General features: G+C 43.2%; 1 protein-coding gene across 4 annotated transcripts in view; it reads right to left on the bottom strand.

Annotated features, from left to right (window-relative positions):
- The window catches only part of ARHGAP28 (Rho GTPase activating protein 28), a 203138-nt gene that overhangs the window by 35626 nt on the left and 142083 nt on the right, over positions 1–25429 (bottom strand). For all 4 annotated transcript variants that reach the window (XM_075533170.1, XM_075533168.1, XM_075533167.1 and 1 more), the window contains 6 exons: positions 23806–23895; positions 13542–13629; positions 11365–11507; positions 9067–9232; positions 8876–8967; positions 5747–5824 (listed from right to left, as the gene is read on the bottom strand). In XM_075533170.1, coding sequence (XP_075389285.1) covers positions 5747–5824; positions 8876–8967; positions 9067–9232; positions 11365–11507; positions 13542–13629; positions 23806–23895 — 657 coding nt within the window. The remainder of the gene's footprint in view (positions 1–5746; positions 5825–8875; positions 8968–9066; positions 9233–11364; positions 11508–13541; positions 13630–23805; positions 23896–25429) is intronic.

The following is a 25429-nucleotide window of genomic DNA, read 5'->3' as shown; positions in this document are numbered from 1 at the left end:
CCTGTGTTTCTAAAGAGCATTTAGGTCTCTCAGCGAGAACAAAGGTGGAGTGAGAACTAGACCAAGAGAGGAACGCTGACCTTGCTACAAGGAGTAGATGATGCCATCCTCCTGGACCAGCCACAGGCGAGGTTTATGACACGCATGTACATGCCTTCACATGTTGGCACACTTGCCCAAACCCTCCACGGTCTAAATAGCTAGGGGAAATTAATCACCGAGCCCTTGTAAATTCCACTTGGCTTACAAATTTCACAGTAGTCATTGATCAGATTTTCAAGGTCAGTTACAGTTAGCTCCCCAACTGACACTGCAAAACCAAATTAAACTCACTGACATCAAGCTGACTTGACAGGGCAATCGGTGACCTTACAGACATATAGGACATGATGCCTTATGGCAGCGGTCCTCAACCTGTGGGTCGTGACCCCTTTGGGGGTCAAACGACCATTTCACAGGGGTCACCTAAGACCATCGGAAAACACATATTACCAATGATCTTAGGAATCCAGACACCGCTCCTCTATCTGTCTCCAGGTGGATCGGCCCACATACGAGTACCCGGCATGAAGACTGTTACCCATGCTCCACCATGCTTTAAGACAAAATTCCATTTATTTGTAATTAGAAATAAATGTTTCACATATATAATTACATATTGTTTTTGTGATTAATCACTATGCCTTAATTATGTTCCATTTGTAACAATGAAAATACACCCTGCATATAACATATTTACATTACGATTCATAACAATGGCAAAATTACAGTTCTGAAATAGCAACAAAAATAATGTTATGGTTGGGGGGTCACCACAACATGAGGCCCTGTATTAAAGGGTCACGGCATTAGGAAGGCTGAGAACCACTACGTATAGGAAAGCATAGAACTGCCCTTTTGTGTTGCTGGGATTGGCTGTAAATCTCCATGGGAGCAGAAAGCCTTATTTTCTCCAGAGGAATGTCTGGTAGGTTCAAACTACTGACCTTGCGGTTAGCAACCCAATGCATAACCCCCCATGTGAGGGCTAGTGTCCATCCATCAGCACTAACCTGCCCCCAACCCCCGAAAAAAAGTACTTAGATAATTCTGAAAATACTTGGTTTCTTTAAGGCCCCTCATTCTCATGAGAAGCCTAATTCTTCCATCCTTAAATGTGAATGGACAGCGGGATTTTAAAATTTGGTCTTTTCCTCTAGAGGATCAGCTCAGACATGGACAGTCTCGTGGCTCCCAGAACCTGCAAGACAGGTGTCCCACCTGAGGTGATTACATGCTATCCATAAGCTCATGTATGCTTCCATGGCAGAGAGAAATCATACTATGATGAGACTAAGCCTCGTGGACTGACGAGGGGCCGGCGGCGGTAGAGGAAACAGAGGGTGTTCCAGGCAGAAGAGACTAGAGCTGTGGAAATGCAAGGAAGTCCAGTGCGTCCGGACTCCAGTGAGTCGGTGCTGCTGACCTGCATCAACAGGAGGAGGGACGAGAGGAGGCTATGGCAGGAAACAGATTTCCGTCTGCAGGCCCCGAGGCTCCATGAGAAGAGTCCCTAATGTTAAGGTAGCCTTTGCTGACAGTCAGATGGAGGAGTTATTCGGAGCACGTGGAGCTTGGCAGCAGTGGAGGGGCGGGTTGGATAGAAGGAAACCGGGTATGGGGTATCACGGCACGTCTGGCGACACATAATGAAGGACCAAGCTGCGTAACCAGTTGTAGGACGGAAAGGAGATGAAGCACTTCAGAAATGGGGATAAAACTCTCGAGATCGGTGGTGGATTAAATAAAAGATTTAGGATGAAACATAGTAGTCCAAGGTGATTTTAAATTTGAGCCAGGATAAAAGGCAGATGTGGGTGTTGCTCACTTGGAGTAGGACATTAGTGAGAAATAAACTTTCCACTCATTGCTGCAGTTAGAGGGGGATTGTTTTTCAAGAGGACAGGAAGCACCAGTGAGTGCAGAATCACTCCAATAATTTTCCACAGGCCTCGGCCAAAGTCCTCTATCTGAAACATGACTGGCCATCCTTCAGACCTGCCGAGTCTACGAAGAGAGGCAGGGCCCCCGGGCTCTGGAGCTGCTGCCTCAGTTCCGCAGCTGACCAGCTATGGCCGGTGCTCAGACGCCTCAGTGACCTCACAGGGACAGAAAAGCTGCCTCCCAGGGTTGAAATCAGACGTTGTATATAAAATGTTTAATACATGACGCTCCTTCTGTTGCTATTTCGTTTGGCCTTTAGTACTAATGAGCAGGAGAATCCTATGATTGGGGGTAGATATAGAGGTAATAATACCATTTCATCTTGTCTGGTTGGTCATCGGAAAACAAATGGATAAGAAAGAATGCACTTTTCTTCTTTGTTTTGACCAGCATTGATAATTCATTGGTGGTACTAAACATGCACCCTGTGCTGAATTTAAGATAAAGAGAGTTGAGAGGTTAAAGAAATCATGGTGTCTAGCCAATGCTGATGGAAACACTAGTCAGGGGTCAGGGTCACATGCTTCTAGCTGTACTTAGATTTTCTAAACAGAAATGCAACTTGCTTCAATTTCTGTGGTAGAGTTCTGAAAAAATGCAAATGATAAGCCTTTAGCTTAGAAAAGCAGTTCAGGAACAGAAACCAACAAATTTGGTAGTTTGTCAATCCTTTAACCCAGACTTAGAATAAGTGGAACTAGTCAGAGGAGAAAGCCTCGCATATCAGAGTCTACCTTCTCTCCTGATCTATGTTCCCTAGTGCTGGCTGCACATTTGCGGCATTTGTTTGTTTTCTTTAATCATTTTATTGGGGGCTCATACAATGCTTTTCACAATCAATCCATCCATCCATTGTGTCAAGCACATCTGCACATTTGTTGCCATCATCTTTCTCAAAACATTTGCTTTCCACTCAATCCCCTGGTATCAGCTCTTCAGTGTTTTCCACTCCCTCCCCTTTCTCCCTCCCTCATGAACCCTTGATAATTTACAAGTCATTATTTTTTTGTCATAGCTTACACTGTCCAATGTCTCCCTTCACCCACTCTTCTGTTGACTGACCTCCAGAGAGGAGGTTATATATAGATCATTGTAATCGGTTCCCCTTTCCACCCCACCCTCCCTCCACCCTCCCGGTATCACCACTCTCACCACTGGACCTGAAGGGATCATCGGCCCAGGATTCCCTGTGTTTCTAGTTCCCATCTGTGCCAGTGTACATACTCCGGTCCAGCCGGATTTATATGGTAGAATTTGGATCAGGATAGTTGTGTGTGTGGGGGGGGGAGGGGGAGAGAGGAAGCATTTAAGAACTAGAGGAAAGTTGTACATTTCTGGCATTTTAAAAGAAGAAATCATGGGAAAGAAGAAAGTATTGAATCGGTTCCAAATGCTCTAAGGTTGGTTCTGCAGTTGTGCTCCTGCTTGGCGAGTCTGACAGCTGCTCTCGGGGTGGCTGTCCTGCCACTACTAGCAAGCCTGAGAAGTCCAAAGTCAGACCTGAGGGCTCATGCTGGCACACCCGGGGAGCGACAGGGGCAGTGCGGCCGACTTGGTAAACTTTGGGTATAAAAATAATAAAATGTTTTAAATCTCCAAGAAATCACCAGGAAGAAAAATTTTTACCCGATGAAATTCCCCTCCTCCCCACAAAAAAGTAGTGTAAACTTTGAACTGAGAAATAAAGGCCTATTTAGAATATCACGTTACAATTCCCTTCTAATTGCAACATTTTCCTGTTTGGTTCACTGTCCCAGATTTCCTTCACATTTGCTTTCCTGGAGTCCAAACAATGGAAACATCTGGACGACATTTTTTTCTGACAAACAACTGATGGAATAACTATGAAGCAAAGACATTCACTGATAAGGAGGGGAAAGAGGAGCCTTTCACCTACATGTCCTTAAAGAATGCTGTGCACGGAAGACCAGCACCCGAGTCTTTGATGAACATGTCCCAATGAGTGTCAGTGGAAAAGAACGACCGTGTACGACTTTCTGTTTCTCTTTTGCTTAGTTAGACAACTCAAATTGTGTATATCCGTTATGCTTTCCTTGTGCATTCAGATGCAATCCACAAATCCAGCAGTTTGGAACCACCAGTAGCTCCGTAGGAGAAAGAAGGGGCTTCCTGCTCCGCTGACAGCGACAGTCTGAGAGACCCACAGGGGTCACTATGAACCACACCCACGCGAACTCAATGGCAGTGAGGTTTGTTTGTTTTTTTTTTAAAGGCTTTACACATACACACCCCACCCCAATGAGAATACGTACAGGTACAGCTCCCTGATTGGTTCAGAAGTACGTTTAAGGACCATGCCTATGAGAAACTCAGACTAACGGTGGATTTATAGTAACCATGGTAATTTCTTGGCCCGAGCACTGAGGAACCTGCACTCTCAGGATATCAAAACTCATCAGCTTTTCCCGTCCCTGCAGCCACTGGGAAAGCGCGGGTGCAATCCTCCCGGCTTCCTTCACAAAGGGGCTTTGCCACTCAGCTGCAAAAAGTTGCCCTGTTAGCTGTCAGTGCCTTCTGGATCTGCCTCAGCTTCTGAACGGGAGCCAGGGTTGCCAGGGGAAGGGCAGACAGCGGGGTGGGTTGGAGCAAGGGCGGGGGAGGTAGGTGGTGGCAGTGGAGGCCGTGGGTAGGCCTGGCCCTCTGCCAGCGCGGAGCTCCTGGAGGGGAGTTTTGGGATCCAAACCATGTTCTACACGCTTCCCACAGTCCTGCTTCTAGTTGATCTTTCACATACCTGCTTCCTGAAGCACGCACCACTCTGTCTATGCCTCACTCCCTCTGAGCATCTGCTTTTCAAAAAGGCTCCATTGACACGGCCTATTTCTTCTCAGTTCACACTTGGGAAAACACCTCGTCACATTTCTATATAAAAACTCCGAGACTTCTGATACAAATAGAATTTCCCAAAACATGTACCAAACAAATTAATGAGCAAATGCTTTTCCGCCTCTACACATCCCTTTTAATAGTTCCAAACTCCACCGGATTAGTTCTTCCTCGCCGAGACTCCTCAGCGCGGCAGCATCTAACTTCTTGGGCTTGTACGGCAAACAGCGATCTGAGGGTGGGCCCAGATGTAGGTATTTTGTAGGCCTCATTATGAATTTGGATAAAAAAACCTTACGCGAAGAGCTCTTCTTCTCTGATTCTTATTGTACGCCAGGGTCTACTATCCTCTAGAAGCAAGCAAGCAATGAACAAAATGATTCGCATGCACCGGGGGGTTTGTGTGTGGAAGCAAACATTGCCTTAAATGGAACTGGGTTGTTAGAATTGCTCAGTAAGTGGCCTAGTGGTTATGACCATCGCCACACATTTCTTTAAGTATTTTCATTAAAAAGTGAGGCAAGGAATGTTTCCAAATTTAAAGTTATTAATAATGGGAACGTTGGCTTCGCGAATTACACGACTTACAGGAAAATGTCAACCTAAAACGTGGAGCTCACAGAACAGTGAAGGGACAGACATTTCAAACTTTGCAAACTAAGAACGAAGTAACCACGATGTTGAGCTGATATGTAGTTTTGTTTTGTTGGTGTGTTACTGCCTTTTAAAGTTCATATCATCAAGAGGATATGCAACTTGTGGCCCTGGATAGATGTCTGATGAAAGAGTGTCAAGGAAGAACTAAGTAGGGTCGAGACAGAGTATCAAGTAAAAGAACTGACTCTGCTCATACAATGTTCCTATAAACTGTGCCAAGGTAGTGCTCAACTCCAGGAAGAGAGAAAATGTTCAATACCTTGACTTTGGCGGTACATCCAGAAAGGCGAAAAATTCCTTCAGATTCCAGCCCCGATTCCTCAACTTTTTCAAAAAACTGGAAGGCAACGACAGATATGAGTACATACATACATGCAAAATCTTCATCTGAAAGGATACTGACCACAACCGATAAACTGCCAAGCATGCACCTGGGAACTCTAATGCTTTTTTAAGTTTCATAAAACCGTATGAGGTCACCATGATCCTTCACTTTGCACTGGGACACAGGCTGGCAGCTGTGATGTAACTTTCCAAGATCAGCCTGTAAGTAAAGGCATTGAATTGTTTCAGCTGGGGCTTCTGAGTTATGTAACATACAGCATTTAACCCTTTTAAAATCTGAGTGTGGTGACTTTGTCTGCTGGGTAATTTTAAAATGATGATCTATCATTAGGTGGATCCACCCTGGGGAAGAAACCACACGTCCTACAAGTCTGACGGAGGAGATGGGAACTGCAGAGGTCATTCGCTCTTGTGGTAGTTATAGAATTGTCCATTTGAGAGGATTCTGCATGAAGGGGTGGAGTCTAGTCTATCAATCGGGTCATAGCCAATGAGGTTTCTGTGTGGGCATGGCCTGCTCCTCAGAATTCAGGGAAATCTGGTATTTCCCCCCTGGAGGTGGGAGACTCTGCTCAGACCCTGGGAGACATGGCAGCTGACAAGACGCATGGACCCACCCTGAGGCAGAGACCCTTGCCAGCGCTGAGATGTTTCCACTGCCACTAGATCCAAAGACTTTCTACCCACTGGCCTGTGATTTTCTACATTCAGTGTGATTGTATGCGTTTCGTGAGTCTGAAGGGGACTTTATAGACTGTTATCAGATATATGGGATAATATTGGACTTATGGACTTGATCTGGACTGGACTGGGATGCTCTCTCAATGTTCAATTGCTCTTGTATAGAAATCTCTTTTTTACATACATATGTGTGTCCATGGATTTGTTTCTCTAGTCTACCCAGACTGACACAAGGTCTCATGGTGGTGACGGTGGAAAAAACACACAATAAACACGGACAATGTTTGCGTACTTATTGTACACAACAGTATCCAATGCTGTCCTCAGCTCTTTATATGTAGTCACTCAGTTAACCGTCATATTGCCTTTATGGCTTTATAAGCCCTTTCGACAGTGAAGGTCACTGGGCCACAAAGTGGGTAAGAACCTTGTCCAAGCTCATAGAGTAGAGGGAGACCCAAAGTCTCTGTAATTTCCTCTTCAGTCAATGATGTTGGCTAGAACCAAGCATGCAAAGAAATAGATGTTTAGAACAAAACATCACTATATGAAGGCCATCCGATGGGAGTGGGAGAGTAGGACCTGAGGCTGAGGACCACAACACATAGGTGGTCACAGAGCTACCCTCTCTTGAAATGTTGCTGATGTGAAACGAACCTTGTTGTAGTTGAAGTGGCACTTACTGCACATCTTCCATTCGCTAAATCCTGTTCTAACTTTGTACCTACATAATAATAGAGATTGTTCTACTGAAATCTCCCCCAGGCTAAGCCTCTGTAGATTTTCTTCAAGCTCTGTCCTTTACCTAGAACATAAAGGGAATATTCAAATACCAGGGAACAATAACAAAACTTTCAGGTCCCTGTGAATTTGGGGCTCAGATGTGTTCTTGCTTCCCTCCACCTCGTCCTGGCTGTGTGTCCTTGGGCAAGTTGCCTGCCTCATTTGCCTGATCAGTATAAAGGAGATGGTCACACAAAGTTCCTTGAGCTGCTCAGTGCTGACGAGTCAGGCCATTATTTGGATGGCTAGGTCTGGTCCCTGGGCAGAGGGTGCTAAAGGTGACACTTGCACAGAGGGTTGTGCTACAGGTGGTGCTGCGGGTGTTGCTTGCACACAGAGGCTCTGTCGCCAGCACCCCTCTCTGGCTCGTCGTTTGTCACTTTCCCTATTCCCATCACAAGGCAGTCAGTTATTGATTTAAGTAACTGCTCAATGAGAGGCATTGGTAGAAATGAAGATAGAAGAGACATGTAGGATTTTTAAGGCAAATTAAAAGCAATACTTTCCTTAGTCGATAATTTTATATTTCATTCAGTCATTTTAAAATTGTAAAAGACATATTTGGGGCTTCCTTAGTCGATAATTTTATATATCATTCAAACAGTCATTTTAAAATTGTAAAAGACATTATTTGGGGCTTTACATTTTCCTTGTGCCACTGGATGTCACTGTTGAATAAATGCATACTTATATAAATCAGTGCAAATCATTGCTGTTCACATGATGACTTAGCTATTTATCAACGATGCTTAGAAATATTATTACATCCGAGTTCAAACAATTTCTCAAGATTTCCTTCAACCCAAATTCTCCTCTTTGTCAAATGCATCCTACTTCCCAGTCAGACCTGAAAAACCACCAGACTAAACAGCTTTAGACTATTAACTTGCTTTCATGAAATTAATAAAACTATCATACATATATATTTCAAAAGCATCCAACCTATAACATGTATCAATGATTATGTCCATGCTTAGTAAATGTAGTGGCAATTATAAGCCATCTTTTATCCTGGATGGAACAATTAAATAGACACACACACACACACACACACCACAATATTTAAAAAACTAAAAAACATTGTAATGCAAAAATTAGTCAAAGGAAGCCATGTAAGAAAGCATTTGTTACCGCCTGATATTTCTATGGCCAAACAATATAAGAGGCTCCGTATTTTGGAGACATCTACGGAGATACGTGGAGTAAATTTTAAAACCAAAGAGAGGCCTGAGTCCTAAAAGAGTAATAACGGTCTTAACGCTAAAAGAAAACAGATGAGTGTGTTTAACACCAGCGCTAACTGACTCCCACTCAACACTGACCCCACACGGATCCAAGGGGATCCATCTTCCTACTGACCCCACACGGATCCAAGGGGATCCATCTTCCTGGGGTTGTCAAGGGCTGATTTTCTGGGAAAGAAATGACTTTGACATGCTTCTGGGTGGATTCAAATATGCAAACTGTGGATCAGCACCTAAGTGTATTAAACATTTGTACCAGTGGGGACTTTTGAGTGGGTTTAGAACGTACCAAAGCCACGGCCCGTCACTTCACCCTCAGTTGGCATTCTACTCACTTTCTGTAAGACGAGGGGAACTTTCACTCCGGAGTCTTTTTTTCGATCGTTGTCCAGTAGGACGGTAAGTGGAACTCCAAAAATGCCATTGTCTGCATTAAGAAAGGAAGGGAAAGGAGGAGCGGTAAAGCCCTGCCTTCTTCCAGCTTGTTTAAGTGCTAAAATCAGAGGAAGCCACTCTTCCCACTCACCTCGCCCTTTCACTTTCTCAGTTTTGTTTCTTTTCAGTGGAATTCCCAAGGCATCAAAAAAGGCAGTCAATTCAATCAGAGAGAGATGGCGGATTTTCTTCATGTCTTCAGCAGACAGATCTCCTGCTTCTGTTAAGCCAAACCTGGTTTTCTTAACAATGAATTTCTAAAATACATATTGTGGATTGTTATTTCTTTTCACCACAATGAAAAAGGATGATACTTTCATTCACATGCCTCCTGGACACCTTAAAAACTATCTGGAAAAACACAATTTCCAAAATTTCTCTGAAGAGCTTGCTGTACTGTAGACACTATTAGAATAACTTTTTTAGAATAGGGGCAGATTACTACTAGGACAAAAAAGGTCACAGATGTAACATTCTATCCGTACTGTACTGTTGACCGGCAACTACAAAATGCTAGGTGCCATCTAGAATGTGCGATGGGCCCTGACCATCTGCATGACCTTTCCTACAAAGCTGTGTAACACAAAGCAACCCAATCAGGTCCTTCTACCAGAACGGCCTTTTCTTCCTTATTTTTGGAGGCGATGCAGGAAAGGTAGGGCATTCATCCCTCTTATCAGACAGCAGACACCTTTGACCGTGAACTGTATACTTAACTGACTGCCAATTGAAGCTGCTAACATGTGCTTGCTGAGATAGCCTAAGTCCACCTTAGAAATCAAACCGAGATGATTCCAAACAGTCCTCATCAAGCAAAATGCATTGAAAGCTACAAATAACACTACCAGTGTTTTTCAAATAACGATAATGTGATGGTCTTCATTTATCAGAAAACAGCAACAATAACACCTTCCACAATCCCAATAGGGTGGCTAATCTCAGCATCAAGACCTAAAAGCAAGAGATGTTTCCTATATAATGTCTACAGGTGTGCTTGCTTTCTGAAAACATGCTATTTTAGACATGCTAACATAGAATTTAAATCGTACATGTTGAGAAGTCAAGGAGCTCCCCTAACTTAGAATTTTTTTCCTTGTTTTTAAACCATCCACCTACCCACCCACCTACTCATCCATTCAATTATTCCTTAGAACCCTGAAAGTGAAACGAAAGTGGAGTTTGGCTGTGAAATGTCCTGTGAAATGCGGATTTCTTTGATCTACTTTTTGGAACCAAGGCCACACATAATAATAATGAACAACAATATCGATAAGATTCGCAGTCACTGACTGAGCAAGTAGCATGTGGTAAACCCCCATAGAACATTCGCTGTGAGAGACTGTCCTGTTCCCAGCACTGAGACCAATCTTAGGAGGAGAGAGCTTTGATACTTTTGGGCGACTCTTCTCTAAAGATTCAGGGAGCCTCCCTCGGATCCAGACTCCTGCTGGATCCCCCTTTTGTCCCAGGACCCTGCTCGGCCCTCTAACGCAGAAGCAGTCTGCTTAGGGACCAGAGGAGTTTGAGAGCCTAGCACAATTATGTTTAACTCATGCTTCCATCGATGAGCTGCCAGGCTTTTGACCTGTCACTTAGCCTCTCTTGGCCTCGTCTCTGTAGCGATAAATGGGCGTAATCTTTGGGGGCCACTTGATGGCTGGAACTCCCACTGCAAAGTCAGCCAGGCCAATGGCACTCTGGGTGTCAAAGGGCTCGCCCCGTCCTCTTCCTCTCCTTGTCATGGTGTGGCTGTCTGAATGTAGTCTGGGCAAGTGGGTGACATGGCCTTTAGCTCTGACACTGCTGGGGCTCTGCTTGTCGAGCTTCTTGCCTCGGTCAACGCAGCATGTTCAAAGCTCCAGGTTATGAACGCTTTGAGGAGGCATTTATTAAGGAGCATACAGAACAAGTAACATACATCCTACATTGGGCTTTCATGCTAAACTATCCTAGATGCACAGAGCGAGGCTCTCATTGTCCACCCAGTAATAGTATTACGAGCCCTTGAGTGTATTTCCGATGACTCTTTAGTGTCTGTTCTGTGTTCTGATTTCTTGCTGCTGTCGCTGTGACTTTGCACAAGCCCTTTCCTATCTATAGGCACAATGAGATGTAAGTAGAACCACAGGTAGCACAACACCATAAAGGGCATGAAACCATAGGAGCTCGGAAGTCTGAGTAATACACTCTCCTGTTTCCTTCTCACCCAGTGCTGCCGTGGATGACCAAGCCGTCTGTGGGCTGACAGAAGGTGGCGCTGGCGGGGCCCGCTCTTGCGCAGCACTGATGCCATGCTCCCCCAAATCCTCTTGAACACACACAGCGGGGGAAGCCCGTAGTCTTGTCCTCACAGGAAGTCACTAGAATGCTTGTGAAAGACTTTACTTACAGTTAAAGCAAAGTCTTCTTTCTTCAACGCTGCCTTCTTCAATTTATTTCTCTTCGGAGCCTCTGCAATCATTTCCGAATAAGATATTTCAAAGGACAGTTCTTCAGCTTCTGGCGGAATGTCCTTTTCCACATCATGATCACCTAAAGTAACAAAGGATGGATAGTATTTGAGATGCCATTTAATTAATCGGTATCATTTATTAGAAAGCAAGATAAAGCATCTATAAGGGGATCTCTACGTATCTGACGATGTTTGCACGCCAGGAACGTCATCAGACTCCCGCAGACAATGGCATTTACAATAATGTAAATGATGAGACTTACACCTGAATTGACTTCAGTCAAACACCATTAGCCAAGCAGGTTTCTGTGTATCTGACTTTTTACTTTATATTTTAAAATCTCGTGAAAGCAATCAGGGCTTATTAAAAGACCGATGTGGGGCATGTGTGTATATTCCTACAATGCTTCAGTAGGTGAACAAGGCTCCAGGTGGTTGCTAGGGAGAACCCGGGGCTTCCAGCAGAGGAAGATGGGCTGTGAGACTGGAGGAGAATTTCTCTCTACTTTCACTTCTTTCGTCTTGCTGCTTATGAGTCATTCAAACTTTCTTTGCTAGCTTGTTCAGAATTATTCTGAATCCTCTAATAATAACATCGATTACCTGACTCTGGTTAGGCAGCCACCGCGGTGCAGTGCTTAAGCACATGGCTGCCAATCAACACCTTGGCAGTTCTTGGCCTATTCTCAACTTTTGACCAGCTGCTCTGGAAGAGCAAGAAGTGGCCGTCTTACGCTATGAATAGTACAGCTTGAGAAACTTCCTAGGACAGTCATGTTTTACACGGTCCTGTAGGATCACTGTGAGTCAGAACTCAATAGAAATGGGTTTCAAAATATCTGTTTCTTGGCTTTGTATAATGTACCTTAAGAAAGAGATGATGGCTGATATTTGAGCTATATGCCAATAAAACCTTTAAAAAAGAAAGACAATAAGATGATTGGGCCATATAAATGTTTTTATATAAACCACCTCAAAGCAATTTGGGGGAGAGGGGAGACCTTTACTAAAAACAATCCAAACTTCATTTGAGTAATATTAAACACCGATTTGTGGTTCCGAATTTGACTGATTTGTTTGTACCACTACCTGACAAAATTGTTCAATGTTTGATCAAAAGTTTTTGATTGAAAATAAAAATCCATTCCCTATTCTCTTCTGGATAATCAAAATTTTCACTTTTTAGAAAAAGACTTTATTTGTACACAGAAGAAGGTAAAGTTTAAATGATGCTCTCACTTGTTAAAGATATAAGGACAAACTTTGGAGAGTGGTAATTAAACAAACTGCTGATCCGGCTCCCAAACCTTTCTGTGTACAATTCTTCCTCCTGGCAGCATGAACTACAGAACAACATCTGGCAAAGAGAATCCTGTGGAATAATTTTTGACTGATTCCTTCCCTTTTATTCAGCTTTGCTACATAATGTATAATTCATCCTATTAAAGTGTACAACCCAATGATTTTTAGTATACTCACAGAGTTGTGTGACCAACATCACAGTGATTATGAGAATGATAAGATAAAAAATATTTCCAAATTGTTTAGTATTTGAAGCTGTTTGGTATGAGAAGACTTCTAGGAATTTCAAATGATTTCCAGACGGGGTTTGTTTTCTATAAGGCTGGTTTGAAATTCTATGCTAACATTCTCTAGAGAACCCATCGAGGGCCACCTCTCAAATGGGCAGGGCCTAGTCAAATAAACCTCTGTAACCTTGTGGGCCACAAGCCGTCCCAGTGCTGCGTGTACAAGTTTAGGCAGTACTTAGGGAGTCTTGGAAGTGGCCTACTTCCTGGCCTACTTTTAACTTTTCAGCGGATCCAGATGACTTGTGATAGAGGCTTTAAATTGGAGACACTACCCAAGTGGGTAGTTTCTGAATGATGTGGTGGGAGTTATGGGAGAAAAGTCCGCTTCCTATTTTGCTCAATTACTTTTGTCTGTATGTGACATAATGGGGTGTCTGGGGGTGGATGGGAGAAGGTAGGCTTGAAAGTGATCGCCTCAGAATGAGGAGAAAACCATGCATTTTACTTTTAGAAATTCACTCCTAACTGAGTGCCAGAGCGAAAGAGAAGAAGAAAGAGTCAGGTGGCGGTGGTCTTACTTACCCCTTATTGCGGTCTGACCCGGCTTCTCTCCAGGGTCTGATGATCCATTGGCATGAACTGATATGTCTGGAATAGTCTCACAGATAGCCTGTGAAGTCGAAAAATACAAACGTTAAAAAGGTTACCACAAATACAGTATACTCAGCATTTCAATCGGATACAGTTTCTACAATATAAAGAATCCTTTAAAAAAACAAAACAATTTCTTAGTTTCATGAAGGGCCATTCTGGATTCCTTTGCTTTGTATGCAGGTCAGACAGAACTCAGAGCACGGAGGGAGCTAGGGAGCTAAGTCAACAACAACAACAACAACAAGAAAGGGGAGCGAAGTCGGGGTTAAAGTACGTAGCTCTGTCTTCTCTGCTCTGCGAGCTATGGTGGTGTCGTGGGTTGGGAGTTGCACTGCTAGCCACATGGTTAGCGGGTCGAAACTAACTACCACCCCCACAGTGGAAAGATACGATTTTCCACTCTCTTAAAATGAGTTACAGTCTTGGAAACCAGCAGGCCAATTCTGTCCTGGAGGGTCCCTACAAGTCAGAAGGGACTCGAAGGCAGCGAGTTGGTTTGTTGCATTTGGTTTTTCTTGGCTCTTGAACAGTTGCTTATTGTATCTTCATGAGATTCAACAGCTTGGTGTTACACAAGTTGACAGTTACAATGCTAACTAATAATTTGGCATTATTCTGGATGTAGTTAGTCATGTATTTGATCTAAAGCCCTGAGTGGTCAAAACTCTAAGCTAGGTAGGAGGTGCTAGAAACAGACTGTTTGGGTTAAAATCCTGGTTTTACCATTGCCTAATGTTACCAGAATTCTCTGTTGCTTAATCCCGTCATCTATAAAATGGAGATGAAAATACAACATTATTTCAAAGAGCTTTTGTGAAGATTAATAGAGTATTCTGTGGAAATGATATAAAATGATATCTAACACATAGTATATGTCTACTTTGGGGTTAGTACTATTAACATTATAATAGTGCATATTACATACAATTATCTCACTGTAAAATACAGAGCAATCATAACCATCAAGAAATTAAATATCTTCTAGTTCAGTTTCCCCTTGGAATTGATGTGGTCCTCTCTTCTACAGCAAGGGAAAGACTGGCCTTTCCGCTCCTATCAACAGTTACAGTCTAGGAAACCCACAGGGGATCGCTTTGAATCAGCATTGACTCGGTGGCAGTAAGTTTCCTTTTTTGGTTACTCTCTTCTACAATGAGATGCTGCAGAAGCACTGCATAGAATTCTAGGAGTTATTCATCTGAAGTTGGATTGCCATCTTTGGAGAGCCCTCAACAGCTCAGGTATGGATGGTACTAGTGAATTTATATGAAAACCTCACCAGAGCTGTCAATACAATCTCCCATGTGTGGAAATATCTTAAATCGGTGTGAGGGTGAATATTCATCATTCTTCAAGAACCTTTTTTTAAAAAAAACATTTTATTAGGGGCTCATACAACTCTTATCACAATCCATACATATACATACATCAATTGTGTCAAGCACATCTGTACATTTTTTGCCCTCATCATTTTCAAAGCATTTGCTCTCCACTTAAGCCCTTTGCTTCAAAAACCTTTTATGTGGTGTTCACACACACACACACACACACACACACACACACACACACAAATCTGGTTTGGGTTTGAGACTCAAAGTTCTTCTCCCCCCAGATCCTAATATTGCTGTTCTTCTCATAGTTATTCAACAGTAACGTCAACACCAGTTTCATGGAAGATTCTCTACTGCGTGCTACAGATCGTAGATCTCTGACCTGAGCCTCGGGTGTTTTGCTTTTGTTTATTTTATTTTAACAGCACTGACACTTCTAGTTGTGTGACCAAGATGTTAATCTGCACAGGCAGATCCTGTCCCTGGACAGAGGAGACCAGAGAAAAGAGCCCAAGGTCCAGGGCCCTCTGCATTCCCTCGCCGGCGAGTAGCAGGGACTGGAGAACAGCCATAGCGATTCTGCAGGCAGGGGGACGGTTTCAACAGTGGTGATGACTGTTCAATGTTTTCCCTAAGCTTTTCAACGAAGAAATGCTTCATGAGACTAAAAAGACCCAACAATTGAAAAGAAGACTGCTCTTAAAATCGAGGGATGCACTATTCAGTGAGGGCTTGAAGCTGATGGTTTCCAATGCTTACCCCTACTAAATGTCAATGTCTTTACCTGTATTCTAGAGAAGAGTCCATCCAAGAGTTGATTTAACTGACCGGACTACAGCCAATATATTGTTCTAAGTAAGCACCTGTTCTTCATAATGTAAATTATGCTGGGACTTTCTTGGGGAAGCAGAAACTTAAGTCAAGATCCCCTTCTCTTGCGCTCCTGATACTGTCAAGGAGGAGAACAGATGAACAAGAGCCCATTTCTACATGACAAACTGCAAGTGCTATGGAGCGCAAAGGTGGTGCTGCCCAGAAGGTTCTCTTGAAGGAGTGGTGGAGCGCGAGCCGGAACTCTATGAAGGATGAAAAGAGTTGGATAGAGAAAAGACCAAAGTATAAGCCACAAAGGGAAGTCGGGGTTACCAAAATGAAAACGCCCGATGCGCTTCAATTACTCCAGGGAATGCCTAGTTTGCCATGAACTGAGGCCAGCGTGGTAGTTATATAAACCGTGGGTCAAATTGAGAAGATTAAGAGTGTCGGGTTGGAGTCTAGTCTGTCAATCGGGACACAGCCAATGAGGCCTCTGTGTGGGCATGGATTCTCCTGAGGTTTCTGGGAACCCCTGTATTTCCTCCTTGGAGGAGGGAGACACTAGCTCCCTCTGCTCACTCTCTTGAACACTCTCTACTGAAAAGACTCAAGACTCACTTCCTGGAAGACATCCCTAAGGAGCAGACACATGGAGAGAGGCTGATGGAGCCAGACCTCTGGAATCAGAAAAGCCATGTGGAAAGCCCTGCCAGTGCTGAGACGCTTATACTGCCACTGGATCTGCAAGACTTCCCACCCACTGGCCTGTGATCTTCCTGCATTCGGCATTATTGCATGTATGTCATGAGTCTTAAGAGGACTTTATAGCTTGGTATTGGACACATGGGCTAATATTGGACTTATGGCCCTGATCTGGACTGGGCTGGGATGTTTTCTCAGTGTTCAATTGCTCTTGTATACATATGAATGTCTATGGATTTGTTTCTCTAGTCTGCCCAGACTAACACAGCAAGGTATTAGAAAATCTGAGAGATTGATCAAGAATTCCATCCAAAATTATGGAAGGTTTTAAAAGCTGGGTAGAATTGAGACTAATTATAAGGATAAAAAAAAAACACTAAAGCCCAGACAAGAGACCACTCACTTATTCAAGCATGGGAATGACCAGGTGGAAGTTGAAAGAGAAGAAACAGTCTGTATAGACCTTGACTTCAGAAGAGGAGGTGAATGAAAGGCTACACGTCTGGCTTATATAGTTTTATAGGATTCACCTACCCATCAAACATAATTTTAAGAGTAGATAATTGTATCCTTTTATTGGCTGTTTCAATCTATTTTAAACAAAGGCAACTCCCATTATAACCAACTGACTTGTTTGTAAAACCACTGTGCCGTTTCTCCTAATGTTCCCCTTCACAGAACTTCCCGCTACTGACAAACCAAAGGCAGTATCTTCCACCCAGACATTCTCTGCTGTCCATGTTATAACTAGTGCGAATTGGAAAGTAGAATATGGGGGCCAAGGGATAATTTCAATGCCTAGATTATAACTCATTAGTACTGTCTCTTTACTTTCCTGTGAAGATTATTTATATTAGCATTTTAGATTACTTTGATATTAAGTAAATTACATTGAGTGCTGCTGTCTGATAACTGAAAAACAGAGGCTCCTGATCATGTAGTGGTTATGCGGGGAAGTGCAAGCTGCAGGGTCGGCAGTTCGAAACCACCAGCAGCTGGGCAGGAAAAAGACTGGGCTTTCTGCTCCCGGAAAGAGTTATAGTCTAAGAAACCCACCGGAGGTCACTCACTATGAGTCTGTACTGAACTCCATCGTGAGTCTTTTTTTTCCTTTCTGTATGTGTAAAAAGAGCAGTCTAAAAATGGAGTCTTCAATTTTAAAATCTGGTTATGAATCTAGAATCCATGTCGCATTTTACAAACTGCCTTTTCTAAGCGATGTTCCTTTAACTTTCATGCTGCCTAACCTTGATGCTGACCTAAGCAGGTACTCTAAAGGAGTTATTTTTCTCTGAGGTCTGGCAGGTACAGGGTATCACAATCTATTTCCAAGGGATCTTTCTAGTGTCATCCGGCAGATGCGAGATGTGACCCTTTATGCCTGAAGGGTCTTCATGCATAGCAAGACCAATAAGTCTTTATAATTAACCCTGCGAGAGACAGGATTGAGAAAGCAAGTTTTAAAATAGGTTACTCAAAACCCAAGCTTGCCATTGTCCTGTGGCCATCTGGCAATAAACTGGAGAGTCCATACACAATCTATTCCAAACAGGTCTTTCCAGTATGGTCAAGTAGACCCAAGATGTGGCAGCTTAGACTCAAATAATCTCAATGAACAATGGTATAGGTAAATTTACAATGGATTGGCAAAACAAGGGAAAAACCATTTTATAGCAGATTATCAGAGAAACGTGAATACCATTGTCCTGTGATCACCCTGTGATAAACAAACAAACAAAAAGAACACATACACTCACGATTCCTCGCCCTTAGCCAACCAACCATATAAGCAATTGGGGTAAGCATTAGATTGTTAACTGCCAAATTCAAAACCACTAGCGCTTCTAAAGGAAAACAGTTGAGCCTATCTGCACCTGTATGGATTTACAGCCTCAGGCCCTACGTAGAGTTGCTATGAATCAACTTGCTGGCAGTGAGTTTGGTTTGCTTCTGATTTAACTAATCATGTAGTCCTAGATACATATCATCCACCTATCCCTGCAAAATCTCCCATTTTCTATTTCCAGTCTTTGACAGCTCTGGATGGTCTTTCAAACCAATGACAATTCTGTAATGTTTAGTTCCAGCTCCAACTGTACAACAATGTTTTTTGGAGTGGCTTAGTGGAGTGGCCTTTTCCATGCTGTGAATTTGGACATCTTCCTGGTCCTGATAGTCTCTGACCCTAAAAAGCCACTGTTGTTTATCCGCCTAAGTAGATTGACTCAGCATCTCCATTGACTCGGAAGATATTTCTGACCTCTGTGCCTGGCAGAGGATGCAGGAAGCAGTCACCTGCAACCTCATCAGTGTTTTCATTTTCCCCAAATCTCATCCTCCCCTTTGTCTTTGAACAGCCTGGATCAATGAGCTAATGTTTCTTTGCATGCCCTAAGAATTGCAAACTGCCTTTTATGTAATCCTGGCATGACCATGCTGGCTACATGACTTAAAGATTGTGTGTTAGTCTGAGTGGACTAGAGAGCAAATTCATAGACATGCATATGTGTATATGAAAGACGTTTATATACAAGCATAATTAAGTATTGAGAAAACATCCCAGCCCAGTCCAGATAAATTCTATAAGTCTAATATTAGCCCATATGCCTGATAACAATCTATAAAGTCCTCTTCAGACTCATGAAACATATGCAGGAAGATCACAGGTCAGTGGGTGGAAAGTCATGTGGATCCAGTGGTGGTAGAGGTATCTCAGGGCTGGCAGGGGTCTCCACCTGGCTCTTCAGCTCCAGAGCTCTAGTGCTTCCATGTTTCTTGTCAGCAAGTATGCCTTTCAGGGAGTGAGCGTGTCTGCCTCCTCTAGTGAGCCTCCAAATCTCTTTATCTCTTTAGCGCCGCCAAATGAGGTCTTAAAGCTGCAATCTGTCAGGCTAAACTCCACCCCTTCACTCTTAAGTCTCAAACTGACAACAGATTAGGTAACTACCACAGTCCACCCTTTGTCAATTCAACAATTTCACACATATATAATTTTCAAACAAATAATAAAATCATATCTGTACCTAACAGGATAAAACTAAAATGCACATAATCCAGTGTGTGCCACCCTTATTTAAACATAACATCCTATGAATGAACAAAACAAAAATATTCTATGCCTAACGATTGCAGTTATGTAACACACCATAATCCTATGAACGTATTCCTATGAACTTATTCCTATGAACATATTCCTCCACCTATGAAAGTTTGTAAGCCAGCCACTTCATGCCTTTATTTGCCCAATATTGAGTATCCAATTTCTATACTGCCCACTTACATCAACCTAGTGTTCTGAGGAAACAACCATATTCTTTGACAAGAAAAATCTTCATTCCAGTTGGTACCTTGTGAGTTCACAACCAGAAGCCAGGTCAAATCAGGACAGGCCATCCATAACATCTACAGCAATACACAAAATCTCTTCATCTGGTTGAGTTCTGGTCAACTTAATGTGCTGCCTCACCAGGGCTCCCATTGGTCGGTTGCCTTGCCTCTAGACCATTACCCCATCACAAATTCTCAACAACCCTCGCCCCCTTGTGCTAAGTTATGAAATTCAGACCAGTCAACCTGCTCTCATCTTCTCCTCTAGTTCCTGTAAACCAGGTCCACCGTGTCAGTGGCCAGACTCAACCCATCTCTCTATTGCTGCTTTTCTTCCACTTCCACTCAACAAGTGGATCCAGGTGGTCACCTAGCAAGCATTTCAGCCTGCCCACAGGCTCCCTTTAACATTCAGTCCTAGAGAGGAGTTTTCTTCATGGTTCCAGTTTTTTTCCAGCTTCTGACAAAACCCACAAGTTCAAAATTGAAAAATCCAAAGAGCTCCTTTTTTTCTTTAAGCTGTCAACAGTCCTGTAGGCAAGACTTCACCTTTGAATGTCCTGAGCACTTAAGACATTGGGTGGGGCTTATCTTTTCAGAGCCTTCTTTCCAGGCGTGTCCTAACCTATTTAAAGATCACATTTCAATGACTCCAAGCAAGTGGGCTTACAAGCTCTCTATTTTCACATTTCCCAATAGTCATTTCTATCAAGCATTATATCAACAATAATAAGCAGAAGAAATCAGTATAAACAAAGAAGAATCATACACTAAACTCAATTCCTAAAACAGTCTAGTTCAATCTTTATTTAGTTTATCTTAATCCTAAACAAGTCTATTGATAGAAATTTTGGGATTAGGCCTCTGGCAACATCAGGCCAGAGCCAGGCCTGTCAGCCATTTCCACTAAACCATTCTGAGAAATTCACACGGCAATTTCGTCCCCTGAGTTCAAAATATACATTAAGCACATTTATTTTTGCCTTTTCACACAGGAATAACCAGACTACAACCAAAGAAAATAATAAAAACTTTAACTTCCCATATTCTTTCCAGAAAACAAACCAGTAAACTGCATGACTATATCTGACCTCTGGCTAGCCTAAGAAGAAATCTACCATGAGGCAGAGGTTGAACGAACATCCACTCTCCATCTTCATGATTTGCTTCTCTAGTACCGCCCTCCCGAGGTACCATAATGCGTTAGTCTGGGTGCACTAAAGAAACAAATGAATAGATACTCATGTGTGTAAGAAAGAGGTTTATATACAAGAGAAATTTGAATATTGAGAAAACATCCCAACCCAGTCTAGATCAAGTCTGTAAGTCTGATATTAGCCCATATGGCTGATGTCAATCTATAAATTCCTCTTCAGATTCATATGCAATGACTCCAAATGCAGGAAGATCATAGGCTAGTGGGTAGAAAGTCTTGTGGATGCAGTGGTGGTGTAAGCATTTCAGTGCTGTCAGGCATCTCTATGTGGCTCCTTCAGCTCCAGGGCATTAGCGTAGGTTCACCTGTCTTGGTAGCAAGTATGCCTTGCAGGGAGTGAGTGTGTTTATATCCAGCGAGCTATTTATCTCCTTAGGGCCTCCAAATGAGGTCATATGCTGCGACTTGATCGACAGGCTAACCTCCACCTCTTGACTCTTAGATCTCAAAAATGACAACAGGTTATGTAACTAACACAGATTTCCGAGGCTGCAACTATTTGCAGGAGTAAAAAGTCAAGTCTTTCTCCCAAGGAACTTCAGGTGGTTTACAACTGCTAACCATGCAGCTCACAGCCCAACAGGTAACCACTGCACAACCAGAACTTGAAACCTGTCAACAAGCTGACAAAGCACTGGAAACATTTACTGGTTTCTGCCAAGAAATTAGGAAGACAGCTTCTTGGCCAACTGATTGGTAGATATGGTATTTGTATCCAGTCCAAAGAAAGGTGACTCAGCAGAACGTTCGATGTATAGGACAATAGACTGATATCACATGCAAGCAAATTTTGCTGAAGATCATCCAACAACGTTTGCAACAATACATTGACAGAGAGCTACCAGAGGTTCAGACCAGATTCAAAAGAGGACATGCAACAAAGGATTGCTTTGTTCCATCTGGCATTGTTGATGGCAGATGGATCTTGGCTGAAAGCAGGGAATATCAGAAATATGTTTACTTGTGTTTCATTGACTATGCAAAGGCATTTAACTGCATAGACTATAACAAATTATGGACAGCCTTGAGAAAAATGGGAATTCCAGAACATTTCATTGCGCTCATGTGGACAAGGACCATTATGTGGTAATTTACAGGAAACTCACAAATTCATGATTGGTGGCTGATCAAAGTTACAGGTGGGACTTTAGAAGTGGGAACGGAAAAATGATTGGGACATGGACACTGTGTTTGTTCGAAAGAAGAGCTTACAAGATTGGTTCAGTGTCTTCTGACCAAGGCAGAATAGCAAGGCAGTACAGGCACACATGACTATGCTACCCCGGAATGGCAGTGTCCACTGAGGACACATCCAGGCAAGCCCCTAAAGGAGACTGCCTCTCTCTGGACTGGCAGGGAGGTGGAAGTAATCCTCTTTCAATCCAGTCTGCCTGAGGGCAACACTGTTCCCATCCTGATGAATGGTCAGAAGGAATTCAATGGAGACTTCATCTAAGTGGACACCCTGCACATGGGTTTTGGGCTACACTATTATCTGTATAACTTTCTGTAAATTAGAATTTAAGCTCTGCTAGAGCAAGAACTTTTTTCAGTTGCCTCGTCGTTGTTAATTTACTTGTACAAGACCACTTAGAGAGGCATCCCCAAAAGGTCTCGTGAGCCAAGTTAGGAGCCGTGAGACTGACTAGGTGGTTGGGAACCGCTGCGGGCTTTGTGCAGCACTGTCTTTCCGATGGAGGACATACACCCAGCTGAGGCAGGGCGACAGCTACAGTCAGCAACACAGACACAAGAAGAGGCGTTTCTCTTTGAAATTAACGTTTGTAATAAAAATAAAATGAAAATATTCAAATAAGCACTAGCATGATGGAGTCTTTCAGCTTAGCAGTGGGCATGAATGAGGAGAGGGAGGCAGCACTGATGCTGAACCCAAGGCCCGTGGCCGCCCCCAGCTGAGATAAGAAAGGACGGAGGAGGACCTTACAACACAGCAGGGTCAGCTCTGCGGCGCATTTCTGTCTTGTTGCAGGGTGTTTGCAGGGTTTATGAATGATCTACTTTGTGTTTGTTAACAGTGTGGTCCTTTTGAGATTATCTTTAAACTCGAGACAGTCTCATTCATTTGCATCCCAAAGCCCTGCTTTCAGGGGGCAAATAAAAGCTGGCTTTACAGACAGGACAGAAATTGTGCATAATCCTCAGCTTATTTATACGATCAACTGAAGCATTATTTGTAAAAGTTGCAGTTGCTCAAATATAATTTATGGTTCTTGTATGCTCACTATGCAATCAAACTAAACAACCCCATTACCCAAAGACTGAAAACCTAACAGAAAAGCCAACCTCAGTGACCAGTGCTACCCTGAGAGGGTGCCAAGCACAGCTCCCTAGTTTCTCAGATGGGACTGAGGTCGAAAAACAACTGCCACCAAGGAGCATGAGTGCGTGCTAGCTCTGTCAGTGTCTGAGGTGCTGCCGGCTGCCTTCCATCAGCCTGACATCGGGGAACCCCACTTCCTGTAAGGACTTTGTGTGTCTGAGGTCCATCCTACCTCCTACTGAGAGAGGGCCTGCATGGTGGGGTTTTAACAGACTGAGACTCAGTGTGGGGATTTCCAGTGAGAGCAGGGGGAAGGGGAAAGACAAGTTTTAGAAAAAGTAAAAGTTCTGCTAATCAAAGTTAAGTCTTCTTCCTACGTGTGCCAAAAGTGTAGGATCTATTGGCAACAATAGTTTCCCTTCAATTGTAGTTATGTATCTATTTTGAAGTTATTCTTGTCTATCTCAAAACATTTTCTTCCTACCGCCTTCCACTTTAAGTTGCCCCATGATAACTTACCATGGAGCCACCTTGGGGTTCCGCCAAGCTCCCCTCTTCATCCTGGGACCCATCTGACAGGGCAACGCTGTTGAGAGATGCGTCATCTGGCTAAATGGAGAAATAAGAGCACCATTCTTATCCAGGGACACACTTTGTAACATTTGTGCATTCGAATATACATACATCTTTAATATGGTTCTATGAAAATTAAGATAATTATTTCTTTACTGAAGGGTCCTTCATTCTGCTCCACTCCCTTTTACAAATCTCTGTAGACAGAATTCATTCCTTTATAATATGAATGAGTAATACTAATTTGGGGGAGAAATGAATGGAAAGGAACTAATACAAGATATTTAGGTCAAGATGAATGGCAATCATTTACTACTCCTCCTATTCTAAATGACTAAAATAAGAACAAATACATAGTTGAACGAACAGATTTTTAAAAAGCGTTGCAAATTAGTAAATAATTCCATTGCACATCAACTGATGGAAACTTCTAGATTAAAAAATGAGAAACGATTTTAATAAAGATTTTGGGGGTCATAAAGTTGCGGTAACTTACCCAGGCCATTTATCCTTAGGAGTCCTTCTGAACTTTGAGCTCTTAAGGAATGATTTTCCTAAAGAAAGACCCCTTCAAGTCAATCAATTGTCTAATAAGCACTGGGCTCTTGGGGAGCACATCAGTATCCTTGAGAATCCTTCCTGCCAAATCCCACGCCAATTAACCTGCTCTCATTGTGCCCTCTTCAGAGGACCCTGTGCATGCTCTCAGGCTGAGTGAAATCTGCCTATTAATAAGAAACGTATTTGATCACACTCATGTCTGGCGTTTCTTTGTGCCTTTAGGTTTTTGACCAAAGCAAATGGGATTGAGGTGGTTTCTCCTGTAAGCATAGGCGTTGGAGAGAGGGAGAGCACGAGGCCTCAATAGACACGATAGACCAGCTTTGTCTGGAAGTAAACCAGGCCGAGTTCTTCATCTCGCTATTTGACTAGCGCGGGGGGTGGGGGGGGGGTGGAGGGGGGGGAGGGGAGGCTGTGTGCTAAGCTAGCTATCCCTCCTAATCACTTCGAGCTCAAACATAATCCATTCTCTTTTGAGGACACAAAATCAACAAAGGCACGAAAACAGCAATAAAAGCAAACTCATTGCCATTGAGTGGATGCTGACTCACCACAACCTACAGGTTAGAACTGTCCCTGCGAATTTCCACGAGTGTAACTCACGTCTTTTTCCCTCAGAGTGGACGGCGGCTTCACACTGCAGCCCAAGGGATAACTACTATGCCACCTAGGCTCCCCACTGAACAGGAACCATGCAGGGATTCTCCACAATAATCAACAAGCATCCTCGGGGACACAGCCCGTATACACCCAGCCGCTGACCAGAGGCTGTCAGTTTTAATTCACCAAGAAGGTCTGCGGGTAGACTGGGTCTATAAATATGGTAACCTTGGAAACCCTGTGAGGCAGATCTGCCAGCCCTTGAAAGGCATTGTGGGTCCAACTTTGCTTGAGACAAATGGGTTTCCAATCCATCAAAGAACCAATAAAGTCTACCATTCTGAACCTGCAGAGAGCACACGGTACTCAGAGAAAACTTACTGAGATCTTGTAAGGAACCCCACTCTTC

This window comes from Tenrec ecaudatus, chromosome 15 (genome assembly GCF_050624435.1).
Source record: "Tenrec ecaudatus isolate mTenEca1 chromosome 15, mTenEca1.hap1, whole genome shotgun sequence".
NCBI classification, from domain to species: Eukaryota; Metazoa; Chordata; class Mammalia; order Afrosoricida; family Tenrecidae; genus Tenrec; species Tenrec ecaudatus.
Note: the sequence above shows the minus strand (reverse complement) of the source record. Positions and strands in the feature narration are given on the sequence as shown.